The following is a 22,806-nucleotide window of genomic DNA, read 5'->3' on the forward strand; positions in this document are numbered from 1 at the left end:
AGGTAACTCTGGGTCTTCCTTTCCTGTGGTGGTCCTCATGAGAGCCAGTTCCATCATAGCACTTGATGGTTTTTAAGACTGCACTTGAAGAAACTTACAAAGTTCTTGACTTTTCCCGGATTGACTGACATTAATTTCTTAAAGTAATGATGGATTGTCGTTCATCTTTGCTTATTTGAGCAGTTTTTTTGCCATAATGTAGACTTGGTCTTTTACCAAATAGGGCTATCTTCTGTATACCACCCCTACCTTGTCACAACTGATTGGCTCAAATGCTTTAAGAAGGAAAGAAATTCCACAAATTAACTTTTAACAAGGCACACCTGTTAATTGAAATGCATTCCAGGTGACTACCTCATGCAGCTGGTTGAGAGAATGCCAAGAGTGTGCAAAGCTGTCATCAAGGCAAAGGGTGGCTACTTTGAACACTTTTTTCTTACTACATGATTCCATATGTGTTTTTTCACAGTTTTGATGTCTTCACTATTATTCTACAATGTAGGAAATAGTCAAAATAAAGAAAAACTCTTGAATGTCTAAACTTGACTGTGTGTGTGTATATATATTATCAATGCTGCTACTGCTCATCATGTTTGCACTGTTACTTATGACCATATAAGTCGCCCTTGCTGCACTGAGTACCATATTAATAATGCACCGAGATACTGATATTTGATTTGTGAGAGAGAGACTCCCCCGTTGGTGTGTGGGGAGGGCAGTATTTTTCTGGTCTTAATGCCCTGACAAAAATGAACTGTCAACATCCTTATGGCGATTTAAGCTAAACTCAGCAAAAAATAAACGTCCTCTCACTGTCAACTGCGTTTATTTTCAGCAAACTGAACATAAACTGAACAAGTTCCACAGACATGTGACTAACAGAAATGGAATAATGTGTCCCTGAACAAAGGGGGGGTCAAAATCAAAAGTAACAGTAACAGTCAGTATCTGGTGTGGCCACCAGCTGCATTAAGTACTGCAGTGCATTTCCTCCTCATGGACTGCACCAGATTTGCCAGTTCTTGCTGTGAGATATTACCCCACTCTTCCACCAAGGCAAGTTTCTGGGGGGAATGGCCCTAGCCCTCACCCTCCGATCCAACAGGTCCCAGACGTGCTCAATGGGATTGAGATCAGGGATCTTTGCTGGCCATGGCAGAACACTGACATTCCTGTCTTGCAGGATATCACGCACAGAACGAGCAGTATGGCTGGTGGCATTGTCATGCTGGAGGGTCATGTCAGGATGAGCCTGCGGGTAGGATACCACTTGAGCGAAGAGAATGTCTTCCCTGTAACGCACCACGTTGAGATTGCCTGCAATGACAAGCTCAGTCCGATGATGCTGTGACACACTGCCCCAGACCATGACGGACCCTCCACCTCCAAATCGATCCCTCTCCAGAGTACAGGCCTCGGTGTAACACTCATTCCTTCAACGATAAATGCAAATCCGACTGTCACCCCTGGTGAGACAAAACTGCGACTCGTCAGTGAAGAGCACTTTTTGCCAGTCCTGTCTGGTCCAGCGACGGTGGGTTTGTGCCCATAGGCGACGTTGTTGCTGGTGATGTCTGCTGAGGGCCTGCCTTACAACAGGCCTGCAAGCCGTCAGTCCAGCCTCTCTCAGCCTATTGCAGACAGTCTGAGCACTGATGGAGGGATTGTGCATTCCTGGTGTAACTCGGGCAGTTGTTGTTGCCATCCTGTACCTGTCCCGCAGGTGTGATATGCAGGTGTGATATTCGGCTGTACCGATCCTGTGCAGGTGTTGTTACATGTGGTCTGCCACTGCGAGGACGACCAGCTGTCCGTCCTGTCTCCCTGTAGCGCTATCTTATGCGTCTCACAGTACGGACATTGCAATTTATTGCCCTGGCCACATCTGCAGTCCTCATGCCTCCTTGCAGCATGTCTAAGGCACGTTCACACAGATGAGCAGGGACCCTGGGCATCTTTCTTTTGGTGTTTTTCAGAGTCAGTGGAAAGGCCTCTTTAGTGTCCTAAGTTTTCATAACTGTGACCTTAATTGCCTACCGTCTGTAAGCTGTTAGTGTCTTAACGGCCGTTCCACAGGTGCATGTTCATTAATTGTTTATGGTTCATTGAACAAGCATGGGAAACAGTGTTTAAACCCTTTACAATGAAGATCTGTGAAGTTATTTGGATTTTTACGAGTTATCTTTGAAAGACAGGGTCCTGAAAAAGGGATGACTATTTTTTTGCTGAGTTTATATATGCAGTTATTAAGTTTCTTTTTTTCTTTTTTATTATTACTGGAGATTTTTTTGCATGCTTCAGAGGTATTGAAAAAGATAGGGTATTGTGTTATTAGGTCACCTGCTTATAATTGTAATTCTAATAATAAATTATACATTTCCCTTTGAAGTGAATGGAAGATCGCAATTCGCAGACTATACTGAACAAAAAATATAAACGCAACTATTTCAAAGCTTATACTGCGTTACAGTTCATATAAGGCAATCACTCAATTGAAATTAATTAGGCTCAAATCTATGGATTTCACATGACTGGGACGACAAATAGGCATCTGTTGCCTCATGCAGCACGACACATCTCCTACGCATAGAGTTGATCAGGCTGTTGATTGTGGCCTGTGGAATGTTGTTCCCACCTCTTCAATGGCTGGATATTGGTGGGAACTGGGACCCTGTCTATCCAGAGCATTCTAAGGCTGCTCAATGGGTGACATGTCTGGTGAGTATGCAGGCCATGGTAGAACTGGGACATTTTCAGCTTCCAGGGATTTTGTTCAGGTCCTTCTGACATGGGGCCGTGCATTATCACGAAACATGAGGTGATGGCGACAGATGAATGGCACGACAATGGGCCTCAGGATTTAGTCACGGTATCTCTGTGCATTCAAATTGCCATCGATGAAATACAATTGTCCATGGCTTATGCCTGCCCGTACCATAACCCCACCACTAGCATGGGGCACTCTGTTCACAATGTTGACGTCAGCAAACCTCTGGTCCATACGACGCCATACATGTGGTCTGCGGTTGTGAGGCCGGTTGGACGTAAATCTCTAAATCGATGTTGGAAGCGGTGTATGGTAGAGAAATACAAATAAATTCTCTGACAACAGCTCTGGTGGACATTCCTGCAGTCAGCATGCCAATTGCACACTCCCTCAAAGCTCCCCCAACTTGAGACATCTGTGTTGTGAGAGAACTGCACATTTTCTGGGCTTAACATGCTGTATTTTTTATTTATTTATTCCGTACATACTAATTAGCTGTGGATTTCGCTACACCCGCAATAACATCTGCTAAACATGTGTATGTGACTAATTAAAATTGGATTTGAAGTAGTATAAACAGTTGCATTCTAATTTCATAAATTGTTTCAAATTGTAACAATCTTTTCATTTTTGCATGAAGCATCAAATCCAATTTTATTGGTCACATACGCATATTTAGCAGATGTTATTGCGGGTCTAGCTCCAACAGTGCAGTAATATCTAACAATTGACGAAACGCACAAATCTAAAAGAATGGAATTAAGAAATAAGGACGAGCAATGTCGAAGTGGCATTGACTAAAATACAGTTCAATAGAATACAGTATATACATATGAAATGAGTAAAGCAGTATGTAGACATTATTAAAGTTACCAGTCGTTCCATGTTTATGAATGTGCAGGGTTTAGTAACTGTGGTAGCTGGCTAGTGATTGCTATTTAACAGTCTGATGGCCTGAGAGAGAAGCTGTTTTTCAGTCTCTCAGTCCCAGCTTTGATGCACCTGTACTGACCTTCCCTTCTGGATGGTGAACAGGCTGTGGCTCGGGTGGTTGATATCCTTGATGATCTTTTTGGCCTTCGAGTGACATCAGGTGGTGATACAGCCCGACAGCATGCTCTCAGTTGTGCATCTGTAAAAGTTTGTGAGTGTCTTAGGAGCCTCAGCCTCCTGAGGTTGAAGAGGCTCTGTTCCGCCTTCACAACACTGTCAGTGTGGGTGGACCATTTTTAAGATTGTCAGTGATGTGTACGCAGAGGAACTTCAAGCTTTTCACCTTCTCCACTGCGGTCCCGTTGTTGTGGATAAGGGCCTGCTCCCTCTGTTGTTTCCTGAAGTCCACGATCAGCTCCTTCATTTTGTTGACGTTGAGGGATAGGTTATTTTCCTGGCACCACTCCGCCAGGGCCCTCACCCCATAACATGAATATAATGTTATGACTACCCTACCTTAAATTATTGGTCTTAAATTATTGTAATTATGTATACCGTACTGCCTCATTGAGTGAACATTTCCATAATATTGCAATTTATTTTCATACATGTTTACTTTTATTTGACTCAACTCTGTTCTCCATCAGCCCTGAAAATATGATAACAATATGACAGCCCTATCTTCAGATATTGGACAAAACGTGTTGAAATCAAGTATACAGTCAGGTGACTTGGTGCCAATTTTTACTAGGGATTAACATTGACCAGTCCGCTGACATTTTCCAATCACTTGAAAACAAGCTATCTCAGCGTAAGTCTTGTCCTCATAAAATAAAGAACCACTGTTTCATGTTAGCCCCTAACACCCTGCTATTGGCTCCAAAATGCTAGTCAAGCTCAATCAAGATAATTATTCTTCAAAATAAGATTTGAACCCAGGTGTGGTTGGATGCTACATTTTTGAAATAGTTATCACAATGACTCTTTGAAATTAAGCCCTACTACATTGTTCCAGTGTGCCAGTATGAGTAATGTTACCCTGGTGTTGTGGCCCAGTCCCTACAGCTGTAAGGAGAGTCCTTGTGTGCTGCTGTACATACCTGACGGCCACACCAAGGAGATGCCCACCGCCGGCTCCAAGAGCAAGAGCCAGGCCGCCACCACAGTGAGTATTGTTACCTACCCGTCTACTAGAGTTCATTAGGGAAGGAGAGAGGAACTAACTACAGGCTCAATCTCAATAATCTAAAGTGGTTTCATCAAGTTTTCTCCTCCCATTCATCTGCACTGGTCCAAAGATATAGGATGGCTGATGCTCACCAGACAATTTTCTATCAACTGTCATGATCTTTCTGATTAATGCAGATAGGAGAGGCAGTTGTTAGTCAAATTATATTTGACGAGTTTGAATCACTTTACATTTTTCAGATGCACGCTGTATTCTTATACATTAATGTAGATTTGATTATTGTACAGTGGCTTGCGAAAGTATTCACCCCCTTGGAATTTTTCCTATTTTGTTGCCTTACAACCTGGAATTAAAATGTATTTTGGGGGGTTTTATATCAGTTCATTTACACAACATGCCTACCACTTTGAAGATGCAAAGTATTTTTTATTGTGAAATAAGCAAGACATAAGACAAAAAAAACTGAACTTGATGTGCATAACTATTCACCCCCCCAAAGTGAATACTTTGTAGAGCCACCTTTTGCAGCAGGTCTCTTGGGGTATGTGTCTATAAGCTTGGCACATCTAGCCACTGGGATTTTTGCCCATTCTTCAATGCAAAACTGCTCCAGTTCCTTCAAGTTGGATGGGTTCTGATGGTGTACAGCAATCTTTAAGTCATACCACAGATTCTCGATTGGATTGAGGTCTGGGTTTTGACTAGGCCATTCCAAAACATTTAAATGTTTCCCCTTAAACCACTCGAGTGTTGCTTTAGCAGTATGCTTGGGGTCATTGTCCTGCTGGAAGGTGAACCTCTGTCCCAGTCTCACATCTCTGGAAGATTAAAACGGGTTTCCCTCAAGAATTTCCCTGTATTTAGTGCCATCCATCATTCTTTCAATTCTGACCAGTTTGCAAAATCCCCACAGCATGATGCTGCCACCACCATGCTTCACTGTGGGGATGGTGTTCTCGGGGTGATGAGGTGTTGGGTTTGCGCCAGACAGCGTTTTCTTTGATGGCCAAAAAGCTACATTTTAGTCCCATCTGACTAGAGTACCTTCTTCCATATGTTTGGGGAGTCTCCCACATTCCTTTTGGCTAACACTAAAACATTTTTTTCTTATTTTTTTCTTTAAGCAATGGCTTTTTTCTGGCCACTCTTCCGTAAAGCCCAGCTCTGTGGAGTGTACGGCTTAAAGTGGTCCTATGGACAGATACTCCAATCTCCGCTGTGGAGCTTTGCAGCTCCTTCAGGGTTATATTTGGTCTCTTTGTTGCCTCTGATTAATGCCCATCTTGCCTGGTCTGTGAGTTTTGGTGGGCGGCCCTCTCTTGGCAGGTTTGTTGTTGTGCCATATTTTTTTCCATTTTTTAAATAATGGATTTAATGGTGCTCAAACGTTAAAGTTTTGTATGTTTTAATAACCCAACCCTGATCTGTACGTCTCCACAATGTTGTCCCTGACCTGTTTGGAGAGCTCCTTGGTCTTCATGATCAATCTAAGTGTCACATCATCTCAGTGTGGTATTTATATATATATATATATATATATATATATATATATATACCGTAATTTCCGGACTATTAAGCGCACCTGAATATAAGCTGCACCCGCTGAATTTAATTTTTTTTTTTTTTTTTTACATAAATAAGCCACATGTCTATAAGCCGCAGGTGCCTACCGGTACATTGAAACAAATGAACTTTACAGAGGCTTTAACGAAACACGGCTTGTAACAGAAATAAGTAGGCTTTAACGAAACACAGCTTGTAACAAAAAATAAAAAATTAGCAGTAAACAGTAGCCTCCCAAGAAAGTCATTGGTCACTATCTTCCTCCTCCTGTGCACTGAAACCACTGAAGTCCTCTGCTTCGGTGTCGGAGTTCAATAGCCTCAGAATTGCTTCATCCGATATTGGATCGTTTTCATTGTCGCTCTCGTCACTTTCATCCGGAGGCAAATCCCCCGCTGAGCCCTCTTCAACATGCAGCAGTCCAGCTTTTCGAAACCCGTTGATGATAGTGGATTTTTTGACAATGCTCCACGCTGTCAGGACCCACTGGCAGACTTGACCATAAGTTGCTCTTCGCATGCGGCCCGTTTTAGTGAAGGATTTCTCCCCACTTGTCATCCAAGCCTCCCGCTGAACATGGAGCGCCACCTTAAATGCACGATTTACACTGATGTCGAGTGGCTGCAAATACTTTGTTGTACCCCCCAGGAATCAGGGTGACAAAAAGACTACCGTAATCAGAATGATGGGAAGTTTGAGAGCGCTCGATTTAATCTAAACAGTAAACAAAAAAGATGTTTGACCTTAACCCGTTCGGCAATTTAATTGGTCTAATGAAAGCTTCATGCCGGCAAAAAACTTTTTGAAAAAAATTGAAAGCGGGAAAAATCCATATATTAGCCGCGTCATTGTTTAAGCCGCGACGTTCAAAGCCTGGGAAAAAAGTTGCGGCTTATAGTCCGGAAATTACGGTATATATACTGAGATGATGTGACAGTTAGATTGTACACAGGTGGACTTTATTTAACTGATTATGTGACTTTTGAAGGTAATTGGTTGCACGAGATCTTATTTGGGGCTTCATAGCAAAGGGGGTGAATACATATGCAGCACAACTTTTGTTTTTTTTTATTTTTTATTTATTTACTGAAACAAGTAATTTTTTTCACTTCACCATTTTGGATTATTTTGTGTATGTCCATTACATGAAATACAATTAAAATCCATTTAAATTACATGTTGTAATGCAACAAAATAGGAAAAACGCCAAGGGGGATGAATACTTTTGCAAGGCACTGTAGGTTTTTTTAAATCACTGTTCCTTTCCTACCCACTAATCTTTTCTGATGCCTTCTCTTAGATTTCTAACTCCTTGTCTCCTCTCCTCTTAGCCCGCCTCCCCAGCCAAGTGCAAAACCACCCCAGTCTCTGCCCCAGCCCCCCCTACCGCTAGCGACGCCGGCACTGTTTTCTCCTGCATCGTGGCTCAAGGCGAGAAGGTGCGCGATTTGAAAACCACCAAGGCCCCTAAGGAGGAGGTGGACAAAGCGGTGAAGGAGCTGCTCTCACTCAAGGCCCAGTTCAAGCATCTGACTGGCCAGGACTATAAACCAGGCATGGGCCTGCCCTCTAGTTCCGCCCCTCAGAAGGCAGCATCCCCTTCTTCTGACTCCACCTCCTGCCCCTTTGCTTGCGTCACCCAGCAGGGGGAGTTAGTGAGGAAGCTTAAATCCGAGAAGGCTCCCAAGGTTTGAGTCTATTTTTCTGTTTATCATTTGGTGCAATAACACCCCCAAAAAACTGACATGACATGCTATTGTATCGTTGCGGTAACATTTTTCCAGATTTGTAGCTACTCTAAATTTTGGGAATTTGTCTCTCTCTGTTAGTTCGTACGTTAGTTACATGTGATCTCAGACACCACTGGCCTGATTATGATGAAAATTTTGTGAATGATGCATCTTGCCATAGATCCAGAATGTACTGAATTACACTGATTGGATGCGGAGCGTCGCTACACAGCTATTTTCAGGTCTCTCCAGAGGTGTTCGATCGGGTTTAAGTCCGGGCTCTGGCTGGGCCACTCAAGGACATTCAGAGACTTGTCCCGAAGCCGCCACTCCGTTGTTTTGGTTGTGTGCTTAGGGTCATTGTCCTGTTGGAAGGTAAACCTTCGCCCCAGTCTGAGAACCTGCTCAGGAGTGCTCAGGACTTCATCAAGGATCTCTCTGTACTTTGCTTCGTTCGTCTTCGAATGAAACACCATTATGCTTGCCCAAACACTTTGTATTGTTACGTTCCCACAAGACAAACTCAATATGTTGCTCACAATCACTTGGACAGCCAAAACAAGAAGGGGTGGCAAAGCCACTAATAAGGGGTTCTAAAACACACCCACCATGGATGCCCACTAGGTTTGCCCCCGAAAAGACAAACTCAATGAAAAACCCTCAACTTAGGATAAGGTGTAAAAAGACTATTTAGCAGTTTTATTTATGGATTGGGGGTAGAAACTCTCTCGGATCCTGTTGGTCCGAGAGCCGATGCTCTGGTACCGTTTGCCGGAGGGTAGTAGAGTGAACAGTCTATGGTTAGGGTGGCTGCAGTCTTTGGCAATTTCTCAGGCCTTCCTCTGTCACCACCTGATATAGAGATCCTGGAAGGCAGGGAGCTCAGCCCCAGTGATGTACTGGGCTGTCGGCACCAACCTCTGTAGCACTTTGCGGTTAATGGCGGTTCATTTTCCGTACCAACTTGTGATGCAGCCAGTCAAGATGCTCTTTGGTGCAGCTGTACAACTTTTTGAGGATCCAAGGGCCCATGCCAAATCTTTTCAGCATCCAGAGGGGGAAGAGGCACTGCCGTGCCCTCTTCACGACTGTGTGGACCATGTTAGAGCCTTAAGTGATGTGGATGACAAGGAACTTGAAGCTCTCGACCCGCTCCACAACAGCCCCATCAATTTGGATGGGGGTGTGCGCTCCCCTCTTTTCCTGTAGTCCACGATCAGCTCTTTGCTCTTACTGACGTTGAGGGAGAGGTTGTTGCCCTGGTACCACACTGCTAAGGCTCTGACCTCCTCCCTGTAGGCTGTGGTGATCAGGCCTACAACCGTCCTGTTGTCAGAAAACTTGATGTTGGAGTCGTGCGTGGCCATGCCGTCGTGGGTGAACAGGGAGTACAGGAGGGGACTAAGCACACACCCCTGAGGGGCCTCAGTGTTGAGGATCAGTGTCATGGTGTTGGTGCCTAACCTCACCACATGGTGCCGGCCCGTCAGGAAGTCCAGGATCCAGTTGCAGAGGGAGCTGTTCAGCCCAGGGTCCTTAGCTTTGTGATGAGCTTGGAGGGGACTATGGTGTTGCATGCTGAGCTGTAGTCTATGAACAGCATTCTCAGAGTTATTTTCCTTCTTGGATTGGGTCTGGGATGATGGTGTGTCATGACCAGCCTTTCAAAGCACTTCATAATTACAGATGTGAGTCCTACAGTCGATATTAATTTTGGCAGGTTACCGTTGAGCTCTTGGGTACGGGGACAATGATGGTCAGCTTGTGAAACATGTTGTGATGACAGACTAGTACAAGGGGAGATTGAAAATATCTGTGACGACAATTGCCAGCGTTCCTGTGTATTCCGTCTGGCCCGGCTGAGCCTTGTGAATGTAAACCTGCTTAAATGTTTTGCTCACATCAGCCACGGTGAGTGAGATCACACTGTCGTCTGGAAAAACAGGGGCTTTCGAGCAAGGCACAGTGTTATATTCCTTGAAGCGGGCATAAAAGGCATTTAGCTCATTTGGGAGGTCTGCATGAATGTTTCCCTTTGTTATCCGTTATGGTCAGCAAGCCCTGCCGTATATGACCAGCGTCAGAGCCGGTGTAATAGGATTCCGCCTTCCTCCTATATTGTCCTTTTGCATGTTTGATGTCTCGTCGGAGGTTGTGGCAGGCTTTCTTGTATTCGTCCTCGTCCTGTTCTTTGTAAGCAGTAGAGCTACTGCTAGTCTTTAGGCCAGTGAGGATATTGCCTGTAATTCATGGTTATTGGTTTGGATACCTTCTTATAGTCACTGTAGAGACAACATTGTCTATGCACTTGCTGATGAAGCCCGTGACTGTTGTGGGAACTCCTCTATGCTATTGGTTGAATCCCGAAACATATCCCAGTCTGTACTAACAAAACAGTCTTGTATCCTCGTGTCTGCTTCATCTGACCACTTCCTTATTGATTGCATCACTGGTTTTTCCTGTTTGCGCTTTTGTTTGTAAACCGGAAGCAGAAGAATGGCAGTATGGTCAGATGTGCCGAAGGGAGGAGAAGGGACGGGCCGTGTATGTGTTTCTGTAGGTAGAATAAAAGTGGTCTAGAGTGTTAGTGGCCCTAGTGGCGCAGGATACGTGTTGGAAGAAGTAAGGTAGGACAATTTACAGTCTCCCCGTGTTAGTCTCTGCCCACCAGAAACACTGCCTCTGGGTGAGCGGTTTCTTGTTTGTTTATGGCCCCATTAAAGTTTCTTTGAGTGCCAGGGTGGTGTCGGCTTGTGGAGGGATGTAGACAGCGGTGATAATTACGGATGAGAGCTTACAATGGGGTATTCTATATCAGGTGAGCACAAGCTTGAGATTTCCTTCACACTGGAAGCAGCACGTCAGTTGTTATTTATGAAAATACACTCCACCTCCTTTCGACTGCCGCTGCTGTCCTTTCCTGCCGCTGCATGGAAAATCCACTGAGTACTACTTGCATAGCGTCATCATCCAACCACGTTTCAGTAAGACATGTAATATAGCAGCTTTTCAAGTCTCTCGAACGAAGCTCATCCATCTTATTCTCGAGTGACTGGACATTTGTCAATAGAACGTAAGGAAGCGCCGGACAGTTTTCTCTTTGCCTCAATTTCACCAGGACTCTACCTCGTCTGCTGCGTTTTGGTAGCCCATGGAACAAAGGAATAGGGTCCTTAATGAACAGTGGAACTTTTGAAGTTGTATTTGAAGTCGAAATCGACGTTAGTAACTATCAATCTGATGTCCAGAAATGCTTAGTGGTCATTTGTGATAATAGTATGAACTTTCTGTACCAAAGAATGTAAAGTGTGCTGAGGGGCCCCCGTGTTGAGGGGTGTGATTTGAGGGTCAGCACGGCGGATGTGTGGTTGCCTACCCTCACCACCTGAGCTGCAGTCAATGAACAGCATTCTCACATAGGTGTTCCTCTTGTCCAGGTGGTAGAGGGCAGTGTGGAATGCAATAGAGTTTCCGTCATATCTGTTGGGACGGTATGCAAATTTGAGTGGGTCCTGGGTGTTTGGGATGATGGTGTTGATGTGAGCCATGACCAGCCTTTCAAAGCATTTCATGGCTACAGATGTGAGTGCTACGGGACGATACTCATTTAGACAGGTTACCTAGGCGTTCTTGGGCACAGGGACTATGGTGGTCTGCTTGAAACATGTAGGTATTACAGACTGGGCCAGGGAGCGGTTTACAATGTCAGTGAAGACCCTTGCCAGCTAGTCAGTGCATGCGCTGAGTATGCATCCTGGTAATCCATATGGCCCTGCGGGCTAATGTGAGTAAGACCTTTAGGGTTCCACACAGTCGTCCGGAACCGCTGATGCTCTCGTCTTATGCATGGTTCAATGTTTGCCTCGATTAGCGTCAGAGCCAGCGTAGTCCGATTCTATGTTACTCGTATATCGATTTATAACTTATCACATAACGCACACACAGGGGCACACCTCTTTCGTGCCACATCTCCCAACAGAGCTATTCCTCTCGTCCCTCCTGTTGCTAGCGGCCCTTTTTACGGGGGGGCGCGCAATGTAAAAAACAATGGGGGGGGGAATAACGATGCATCACAATGTTTTATGGGTACTTAGTCACGATTGGACAAAAGTTGACATCGCCCAACCCTATTGTGAACTATCAAGTTTTGATTTCCAACGAGAGGAAAAACACTTTTTTTCCTCTCTCATTAATCCACGCAATTTAAGTTTAAATAATTGTCCAGGGGGAGCTGCATAATTTGTGGGGGACGACATGTTTACTGTTGGCTTGTTTTTAATTGATTACATTAGATTTAGAATCCTGAGGTGAAATAGCCTCCACAATTGTAGTTCCTCCAAGTAGAACATTTCAATTGTGTTTCTTTGTTTTGAGGTTTTCCTGCCGAAAATATATGATCGATTCCTTTTTTAAACTCTCTTGTGTTCTCTCCAGGACCAGGTTGATGCTGCAGTCAAACAGCTTCTGGCTTTCAAAGCTGAGTTCAAACAGATCACAGGACACGAGTACAATCCAGGGATGATCCCTCCTGACGCTGCCTCAGCCAAGAATGCCCCCACTGCCTCATCCCCCTCCTCCTCTCCCTCAGGCCTATATGAAAGTGTGACCAAACAGGGAGACTCTGTTAGGACGCTTAAATCTGAGAAAGCACCCAAGGTAAGGTGGAGAAGTGTTCATTAACGCTTTACTTTAACCCTGCCGGTATTGGATATTATTATGAGGTTATAATGGATTGTATAATGGACTCGTCACTCCTATTTTTTATCTAACCTTTATTTAACTACGCAAGTCAGTAAAGAACAAATTCTTATTTTACAATGACGGCCTACCCCGGCCAAACACTCCCCTAACCGGGACGACGCTGGGCCAATTGTGCGCCGCCCTATGTGTCCCCCGATCACGGCCGGTTGTGATACAGCCCGGGATCAAACCAGGGTTTGTAGTGATGCCTCTAGCACTGAGATGCTGTTCCTTAGACTGCTGCACCACTCGGGAGCCCGTTATTTATGTATTATCTCTGTATTTGCTCCAACTGTTCATAACTGCTCTATACATTTTTAGCTCCTTCATCCCTGATTTCTCCTCCCTAACCTCTATATTTGATCAATCGCTCCACAAAGGACCAGGTTGATGCTGCCGTGAAGGAGCTCTTAGCCTTGAAGGCAGAGTACAAACAGGTGACAGGTCACGACTACAAGCCAGGAGCTGCCCTAGCCCCTGCTCCTGCCCCAGTCCAGAGCAACCCAGCCCCCACAGCCACTTCTGGCTCAGGCATGTATGAGCACGTGACTCAGCAGGGTGACCTGGTGAGGAAGCTGAAGACCGAGAAGGCCCCCAAGGTGAGACCAACAGGAAGGGATGATAGGTTGGCATACATTAGGCACGCGTTGGATAAAATATTGAATGGACATCATGCCTGCTCTATTGCAGCATTTCTATCTGCAGAAATTCTTTATTTTATAATATGAACAGCTTTATTAAATTATTTTCGGTAGTTTAAAAGAAAGTGACATGAACCCTTTTATTTTTGTCCCCTCCCTCTCAGGACCAGGTGGACACCGCTGTCAAGCAGCTGCTGTCACTCAAAGCTGAGTACAAGCAGGCGACTGGCCAGGACTACAAACCAGGCGTGGCCCCAGCTGTCAGCCCTGCCCCTGTTCAGGCTAGCCCCGCCCCCCAGGACCAGTCTGGTTCCTCCCCTCAAGCACTCTTCACCCAGGTTGTCCAAAAGGGGGAGCTAGTGAGGAAGCTGAAATCAGAGAAGGCTCCTAAGGTAAGTGGGATTTTGTTTCACTTTGCAAACCTATGACCAAAAATGCTGAAAACATGTTATTTGCTAACAATTATTAATCAGATTTGTCTTAATGTTGTGATTTAGGGATAACCCTAATTGCTAGTAGATTGATGAAATGCCACAGGCAGACCTCATAACGCAATATAAAATGCCACCAGGACCAGGTGGACTGTGCCGTGAAGCAGCTGCTGGCCCTGAAGACTCAGTACAAGGCCCTCACCGGAGAGGACTACAAACTTGTGGCTGCCGCTGGAGCCTCGAGCAGAGAGGACAAGAACCGCAAGGACCGAGAGAACAAGTCTGAGAAACAGGCAGGAGGAGGAGGGAAGAAGCAGCCAAAGGGAGAAAAGGGCAAGGAGGCCTCGTTGGGAGGCACAGGGGGAGGAGGAGATGGTGGTCCCAAGAAACAGACAAGGTGAGAGAGCGGGATGGATGGAAGGGCACAGGGATGGATGAATAGAAATCTTTGGTACTTTAATGGAGTGAAGATTTGAAGATAGCAGGATAAATGGCAGAGATGAGAGAGAGAGTAGTGTTGAACATGGGGGGTGTACTGCTGAATGGATGTGGTCCTGTATGGTCAGTTGGTAGAACTTGGGGCTTGCAACGTCAGTGTAGTGGGTTCGATTCCTGCTGAGGTCACCAGTAAGAAAATGTATGGCAGCAAACATAATATTCTTACCTGTATGGTTTGACCTGCTGCGCATTAAGCTCAACACATTGCTCCTATAATTGTTATCGCACACAGTGGAATACCGTCAGGGCCTTCAAAGCATTCAGAGGAGGCCTAATAATATTTTAAATGAAAATTGCGTTAAGTTATTGAAAATTACTTGTGAAAATTCATTGCTTTGTCTGATGGGGAAGGGAAAAATTAAAAGTGGAATAGGTATTCAATAAGGATCTGGGGAGAAGGCAGAATTTTTTTTTATTTTTTTTAATTATATTATATATTTTTTAATTCCCACGGCTTCCGGACCCTTCTAGCTAGCAGGCTTTGATAAACGTCACCACTGTATTAAATCAGCCAGGAGTTGTTGCTGAATTTCTGCAGTTTTCTGTATAGCTAGCTGAAAAAAAGGTACACTATTGTAGAAAGCTTCTCTTGGATTTAAAAGCAAAGAACGGAACATCTTATGATTGACAATTTAGCTGGACCGGATGATACATTTATGGTGAGTGTTCTCACTGTTCCATATAGATGAGTTTGATTAATCAATTAGTCAACTGAGGGCAATTAGGTAATTGAACATTTGGTCATCGAAAACCAATTTAAGTGATTTTCTATTGCTGGACACTGGACAGAGATGACTCTGATTCAAAATATGTCTGGCTTCTGCCCCAGCAATAGACAAGTAAACGTACAGTACCAGTCAAGTTTGGACATTCAAGGGTTTTTATTTTTACTATTTTATACATTGTAGAATAATAGTGAAGACATCAAAACTATAAAATAACACATGGGATCATATAGTAACGAAAAAGTGTTAAACAAATCTAAATATTTAAGATACTTCAAATTAGCCGCCACCCTTTGCCTTGATGACAGCTTTGCGCCCTCTTGGCCTTCTCTCAACCAGCATCATGAGGTAGTCACCTGGAATGCATTTCAATTAACAGGTGTGCCTTGTTAATAGTTCATTTGTGGAATTTCTTTCCTTCATGCGTTTGAGCCAATCAGTTGTTACGACAAGGTAGGGGCTGTATACAGAAGTTATCCCTATTTGGTAAAAGACCAAAGACCATATTATGGCAAGAACAGCTCAAATAAGCAAAGATGAACGACAGGCCATCATTACTTTAAGAAATGAATGTCAGTCAATCCGGGAAATGTCAAGAACTTTGTACGTTTCTTCAAGTGCAGTCTTAAAAACCATAAAGTGCAATGATGGAACTGGCTCTCATGAGGACCGCCACAGGAATGGAAGACCCAGAGTTACCTCTGCTGCAGAGGATAAGTTCATTGGAGTTACCAGCCTCAGAAATTGCAGCCTAAATACATTTTTGATAGTTCCATTAACAGACATCTCAACATCAACTGTTTAGAGGAGACTGCACGAATCAGGCCTTCATGGTTGAATTGCTGCCAAGAAACCACTACTAAAGGACACCAATAATAATAAGAGACTTGCTTGGGTCAAGAAACATGAGCAGTGGATATTAGACTGTCTATGGAAATCTGTCCTTTGGTCTGATGAGTCCAAATTTTGGATTTTTGGTTCCAACCGCCGTGTCTTTGTGAGACGCAGAGTAGATGAACGGATGATCTCTGCATGTGTAGTGGAGGAGGTGGTGTGGGGGTGCTTTGCTTGTGACACTGTCTGTGATTTATTTACAATCCAAGGCACACTTAACCAGCATGGCTACCACTGCATTCTGCAGTTATACGCCATTTCATCTGGTTTGTGCTTAGTGGGACTGTCATTGGCTTTTCAACAAGACAATGACCCAACACACCTCCAGACTGTAAGGGCTCTTTGACCAAGAAGGAGAGTGATGGAGTGCTGCATCAGATGACCTGGCCTCCACAATCGCCCGACCTCAACCAAATTGAGACAGTTTGGGATGAGTTGGACAGTAGAGTGAAGGAAAAGCAGCCAACAAGTGCTCAGCATACACTACCATTCAAGAGTTTGGGGTCACTTAGAAATGTCCTTGTTTTTGAAAGAAAAGCAACATTTTTTTGTCCATTTAAAATAACATCAAATTGATCAGAAATACAGTGTAGACATTGTTAATGTTGTAAATGACTATTTTTAGTGGCATATTTAATGGAATATATACATAGGCGTACAGGGGCCCATTATCAGCAACCATCATTCCTGTGAGGATTTTATCATTTTAAAAGGCTAATTGATCTTTAGAAAACCCTTTTGCAATTATGTTAGCACAGTTGAAAAGTGTTCTGATTAACTTCTTGGGGCTATGTGGGACGCTAGCGTGCCACCCGTGGGTGCACCCTATCAACAGCAGGTGCATTTCAAGAGCGGCAAATTTGAAACCAAATAAATGTCAAAATTCAAATTTTTCAAACATACAACTATCTTACACCCTTTGAAAGATAAACATCTCCTTAATCTAACCACGTTGTTCGATTTCAAAAAGGTTTTACGGCGAAAGCATAAAGTTAGATTATGTTAGGAGAGTACATTGACAATAGCTGTGTGTAATGTTTTGTCAATTCAAAGCCAGGCGTCACTAAAACCAGCTAAAATGATGCACTAACCTTTTACAATCTCCATCAGATGACACTCCTAGGACATTATGTTAGACAATGCATGCATTTTTAGTTCTATCAAGTTCATATTTATATCCAAAAACAGCGTTTTACTATGGCATTGATGTTGAGGAAATCGTTTCCCTCCAATAACCGGCAGTCAAGTCAGCACCACAAATTAAATAATTAAAATTAGAAAACATTGGTAAAATATTATATTGTCATTTAAAGAATTATAGATTTACATCTCTTGAACGCAATCAACTTGCCAGATTTAAAAATAACCTTACTGGGAAATCACACTTTGCAATAATCTGAGCACTGCGCCCAGAAAAATATGCTTTGCTATACAGACAAACGGCCATGTTGGAGAGATCTAAAATCGAAAATACTATGTAAATAATCCATTACCTTTGATTCTCTTCATCAGATGTCACTTCCCGGAATCCCAGGTCCATAACGAATGTAGTTTTGTTCAAAAAAGCTCATCATTTATATCCAAAAAGATCCATGTTGTTAGCACATGATCTAAGCCAGCCGGACTTCTCGTCATGAACGAGGGGAAAAAATATATTTACGTTCGTTCAAACATGTCAAACGTTGTATAGCATAAATCATTAGTGCCTTTTTTAACCAGAATATGAATAATATTCAAGGTGGACGAATGCATTCTCTTTTATAACGTATTGGAACGAGGGTACCCAACATGAACTCGCGCGCCAGAGTCTAATCAGCCATCACCGTTCCATGGCTCTTGTTCGGTCAGATCTCACAGTAAAAGACTCAAAACACTTTGTAAAGGCTGGTGACATCTAGTGGAAGCAATAGGAAGTGCCAAAACATTAATCAACCCCTGTGTGTTTCAATGGCATAGGCTTAAAGGTAATTCAACACATCAGGTATCCACTTCCTGTCAGAAAATGTCTCAGGGTTTTGCCTGCCAAATGAGTTCTGTTATACTCACAGACACCATTCAAACAGTTTTAGAAACTTTAGGGTGTTTTCTATCCATATATAATAAGTATATGCATATTCTAGTTACTGGGTAGGATTAGTAACCAGATTAAATCGGGCACGTTTTTTTATCCAGCCGTGAAAATACTGCCCCCTAGCCCCAACAGGTTTAAAGAAGCAATAAAACTGTCTTTAGACTAGTTGAGTATCTGGAGCATCAGCATTTATGGGTTCGATTACAGGCTCAAAATGGACAGAAACAGACCTTTCTTCTCAAACTTGTCAGTCTATTCTTGTTCTGGGAAATGAAGGCTGTTCCATGCGATAAATTGCCAAGAAACTGAAGATCTCTTACAACGGCAGAGTTCCTCTGTCCAGTGTCTGTGTTCCTTTGCCAGAGCTGCAAAGAAAAAGCCATATCTTGACTGACCAATAAAAATAAAAAATTAAGATGGGCAAAAGAATACAGACAGAGGAACTCTGCCTAGAAGGCCAGCATCCCGGAGTCGCCTCTTCACTGTTGATGTTGAGACTGGTGTTTTGCAGGTACTATTTAATGAAGCTGCCAGTTCAGGACTTGTGAGGTGCCTGTTTCTCAAACTAGACACTCTAATGTACTTGTCCTCTTGCTCAATTGTGCACCGGGGCCTTCCACTCCTCTTTCTATTCTGGTTAGAGCCAGTTTGCTGCCGTTTCCAGCTACAATAGTAATTTACAACATTAGCAATGTCTACACTGATAAATTGTATGTTATTTTAATGGACAAAAATGGGCTTTTCTTTCTAAAACAAGGGAATTTCTAAGTGACCCCAAACTTTTGAGAGGTAGTGTATGTGGGAACTCCTTCAAGACTGTTGGAAAAGCATTCCAGGTGAAGCTGGTTGAGAGAATTCCAAGTGTGTGCACAGCTGTCAAGGCAAAGGGTAGCTATTTGAAGAATCTAAAATTGTTTAACACTTTTTTTGGTTACTACATGATTCCATATGTGTTATTTCATAGTTTTGATTTGATGTCTACACTGTTATTCTACAATGTAGAACATTTCAAAAATAAAGTAAAACCCTTGAATGAGTAGGTGTGTTGCCAAGAAAACTCAAATGTATTAGTTTAAAACTAACTTTGAGTAATCGATTACACTCCCCTAGCAAACAAACTAATCGATTCTGAAAAACGTCCGTTGAACTCATCACTGATGTTCTGTGTTTTAAATTTGAGTTAAGTTACCTAGCTAAAAGTTTGGCCTTCAACCTTGTTGTTGCTGTTAATTGACTACAGCTCAGTGTTCAACACCATAGTGCCCACAAAGCTTATCACTAAGCTAAGGACCCTGGTACTAAATACCTCCCTCTGCACCTGGGTCCTGGACTTCCTGATGGGCGGCCCCCAGGTGGTAAGGGTAGGCAATAACATAACTGCCACGCTGATCCTTAACACGGGAACCCCTCAGGGGTGCGTGCTTAGTCCCCTCCTGTACTCCCTATTCACCCACGACCGTGTGGCCAAGCACGACTCCAAAACCAAGTTTGCTGAAGACACAACAGTGGTAGGCCTGATCCCGACAACGATGAGACAGCCTATAGGGAGGAGGTAAGATTCTTGGCAATGTGGTGCCAGGACAACAACCTCAAGACAAAGGAGCTGATCCTGGACTACAGGAAAAGGAGGGCCGATCACGCCCCCATTCACGTTGAAGGGGCTGTAGTGGAGCAGGTTGAGAGTTTCAAGTTCCTTGGTGTCCACATCACCAACAAACTATCATGGTCAAAACACACCAAGTCAGAGGGCACGACAACACCTTTTCCCTCTCAGGAGACTGAAAAGATTTGGCATGGGTCCCCAGATCCTCAAAAAGTTATACAGCTGCACCATCGAGAGCATCTTGACCGGTTGCATCACCGCCTGGTATGGCAGCTGCTCGGCATCTGACCGTAAGGCGCTACAGAGGGTAATGCGTACGGCCCAGTACACCACTGGGGCCAAGCTTCCTGCCATCCAGGACCTATAGACTACTAACTACACTGCTGCTACTCGCTGTTTATTATCATCTATGCATAGTTACTTTTACCCCTACCTACATGTACAAATTACCTCGACTAACTTGTAACCCCACACATTGACTCAGTACCGTTACCCCATGTATATAGCCTCGTTATTGTAACTTTCTATTACATGTTTTACTTTAGTTTATTTATTAAATATTTTCTTAGCTATACTTCTTGTACTGCATTGTTGGTTAAGGGCTTGTAAGTAAGCATTTCACGGTAAGGTCTACACCTGTTGTATTTGGCGCATGTGACAAATAAAATGGTTTGATTTGAGCTGTGCGATATGGAGTTGTGCCAGAGAGGGCTTTGGCTGTGTAATTGTCATGAATTACATAGGCTATTTGGCATGATGATTAACTTAGGAGCCATGCTTCTGAAGGCCAAGGCCCAATAGGCACAGTCCACTACTGATCACACAACGTAAGCCAAATGCAAAAAAGCACAGATCAGAAATAAGACTTTAAACTCACTATAATCTGCACTGTGATTTAATTGGAAAATGTACTTAAACATTGTAGGTTCTAAGGAGCAGATTTTTTAACCTGGGTTAAGTAAACTCAACAATGCAAGGCATTGGATAACATGCCTTCCCATCGATTTCACATTTATTGGTTATTTTGCTAATTTCTCACTGCCATTTGCTCATGCAAAATGTCACCCTAATGATGTACAGTATCTCACAAAAGTGAGTACACCCCTCACATTTTTGTAAATATTTGAGTATATCTTTTCATGTGACAACACTGAAGAAATGACACTTTGCTACAATGTAAAGTAGTGAGTGTACAGCTTGTATAACAGTGTACATTTGCTGTCCCCTCAAAATAAAACAACACACAGCCATTAATGTCTAAACCGCTAGCAACAAAAGTGAGTACACCCCTAAGTGAAAATGTCCCAATTAGCCATTTTCCCTCCCCGGTGTCATGTGACTCGTTCGTGTTACAAGGTCTCAGGTGTGAATGGGGAGCAGGTGTGTTAAATTTGGTGTCATCGCTCTCACACTCCCTCATACTGACTGGTCACTGGAAGTTCAACATGGCACCTCATGGCAAAGAACTCTGAGGATCTGAAAAAAATAATAGTTGCTCTACGTAAAGATGGCCTGGGCTATAAGAAGATTGCCAAGACCCTGAAACTGAGCTGCAGCACGGTGGCCAAGACCATACAGCGGTTTAACAGGACAGGTTCCACTCAGAACAGGCCTCGCCATGGTCGACCAAAGAAGTTGAGTGCACGTGCTCAGCGTCATATCCAGAGGTTGTCTTTGGGAAATAGACGTATGAGTGCTGCCAGCATTGCTGCAGAGGTTGAAGGGGTGGAGCCTGTCAGTGCTCAGACCATACGCCGCACACTGCATCAAATTGGTCTGCATGGCTGTCGTCCCAGAAGGAAGCCTCTTCTAAAGATGATGCACAAGAAAGCCCGCAAACAGTTTGCTGAAGACAAGCAGACTAAGGACATGGATTACTGGAACCATGTCCTGTGGTCTGATGAGACCAAGATAAACTTATTTGGTTCAGATGGTGTCAAGCGTGTGTGGCGGCAACCAGGTGAGGAGTACAAAGACAAGTGTGTCTTGCCTACAGTCAAGCATGGTGGTGGGAGTGTCATGGTCTGGGGCTGCATGAGTGCTGCCGTCACTGGGGAGCTACAGTTCATTGAGGGAACCATGACTGCCAACGTACTGTGACATATTGAAGCAGAGCATGATCCCCTCTCTTCAGAGACTGGGCCGCAGGGCAGTATTCCAACATGATAACGACCCCAAACACACCTCCAAGACGACCACTGCCTTGCTAAAGAAGCTGAGGGTAAAGGTGATGGACTGGCCAAGCATGTCTCCAGACCTAAACCCTATTGAGCATCTGTGGGGCATCCTCAAACAGAAGGTGGAGGAGTGCAAGGTCTCTAACATCCACCAGCTCCGTGATGTCGTCATGGAGGAGTGGAAGAGGACTCACAAAATATTGACACTTTGGGCCCAATTTGGATATTTTCACTTAGGGGTGTACTCACTTTTATTGCCAGCGGTTTAGACATTAATGGCTGTGTGTTGTGTTATTTTGAGGGGACAGCAAATGTACACTGTTATACAAGCTGTACACTCACTACTTTACATTGTAGCAAAGTGTCATTTCTTCAGTGTTGTCACATGAAAAGATATACTCAAATATTTACAAAAATGTGAGGGGTGTACTCACTTTTGTGAGATACTGGATGTGTCTTTTCCTAATTCAGACTGGGGCTGGAGGCTAAGAAGGAGGAGAACCTAGCTGATTGGTACTCTCAGGTGAGTGTGTGTGTACTGTACATACAGTGCCTTCAGATAGTATTCTCATCCCTTAAACCTTTCCATATTTTGTGGTTACAAAGTGGGATTAAAATGGATTGATTTGTCATTTTCTGTCAATAATCTACACAAAATCTCTGTCAATGTGGAAGAAAAAATCAAGTTAGAATCACCATTGGCAGCAATTACAGCTGTGATCATTAGTCTTTTCACACCTGGATTGTGCATCATTTGCCCAGTTTTCTTTAAAAAAATGATTTGAGCTCTGTCACCATTGGTTTTTGATTATTGCTAGACAACCATTTTCAGGTCTTGCCATAG

At 43.7% G+C, this 22,806-nt stretch overlaps 1 protein-coding gene across 1 annotated transcript in view; it reads left to right on the top strand.

Annotated features, from left to right (window-relative positions):
* Nucleotides 1-22,806, top strand: part of eprs1 (glutamyl-prolyl-tRNA synthetase 1) — an 88,025-nt gene that overhangs the window by 52,991 nt on the left and 12,228 nt on the right. Inside the window, exons 17-23 of the mRNA XM_014209991.2 lie at nt 4,757-4,865; nt 7,784-8,140; nt 12,617-12,838; nt 13,303-13,521; nt 13,728-13,955; nt 14,135-14,391; nt 22,434-22,485. Coding sequence (XP_014065466.2) covers nt 4,757-4,865; nt 7,784-8,140; nt 12,617-12,838; nt 13,303-13,521; nt 13,728-13,955; nt 14,135-14,391; nt 22,434-22,485 — 1,444 coding nt within the window. The remainder of the gene's footprint in view (nt 1-4,756; nt 4,866-7,783; nt 8,141-12,616; nt 12,839-13,302; nt 13,522-13,727; nt 13,956-14,134; nt 14,392-22,433; nt 22,486-22,806) is intronic.

This window comes from Salmo salar, chromosome ssa09 (genome assembly GCF_905237065.1).
Source record: "Salmo salar chromosome ssa09, Ssal_v3.1, whole genome shotgun sequence".
Classification (NCBI taxonomy): Eukaryota; Metazoa; Chordata; class Actinopteri; order Salmoniformes; family Salmonidae; genus Salmo; species Salmo salar.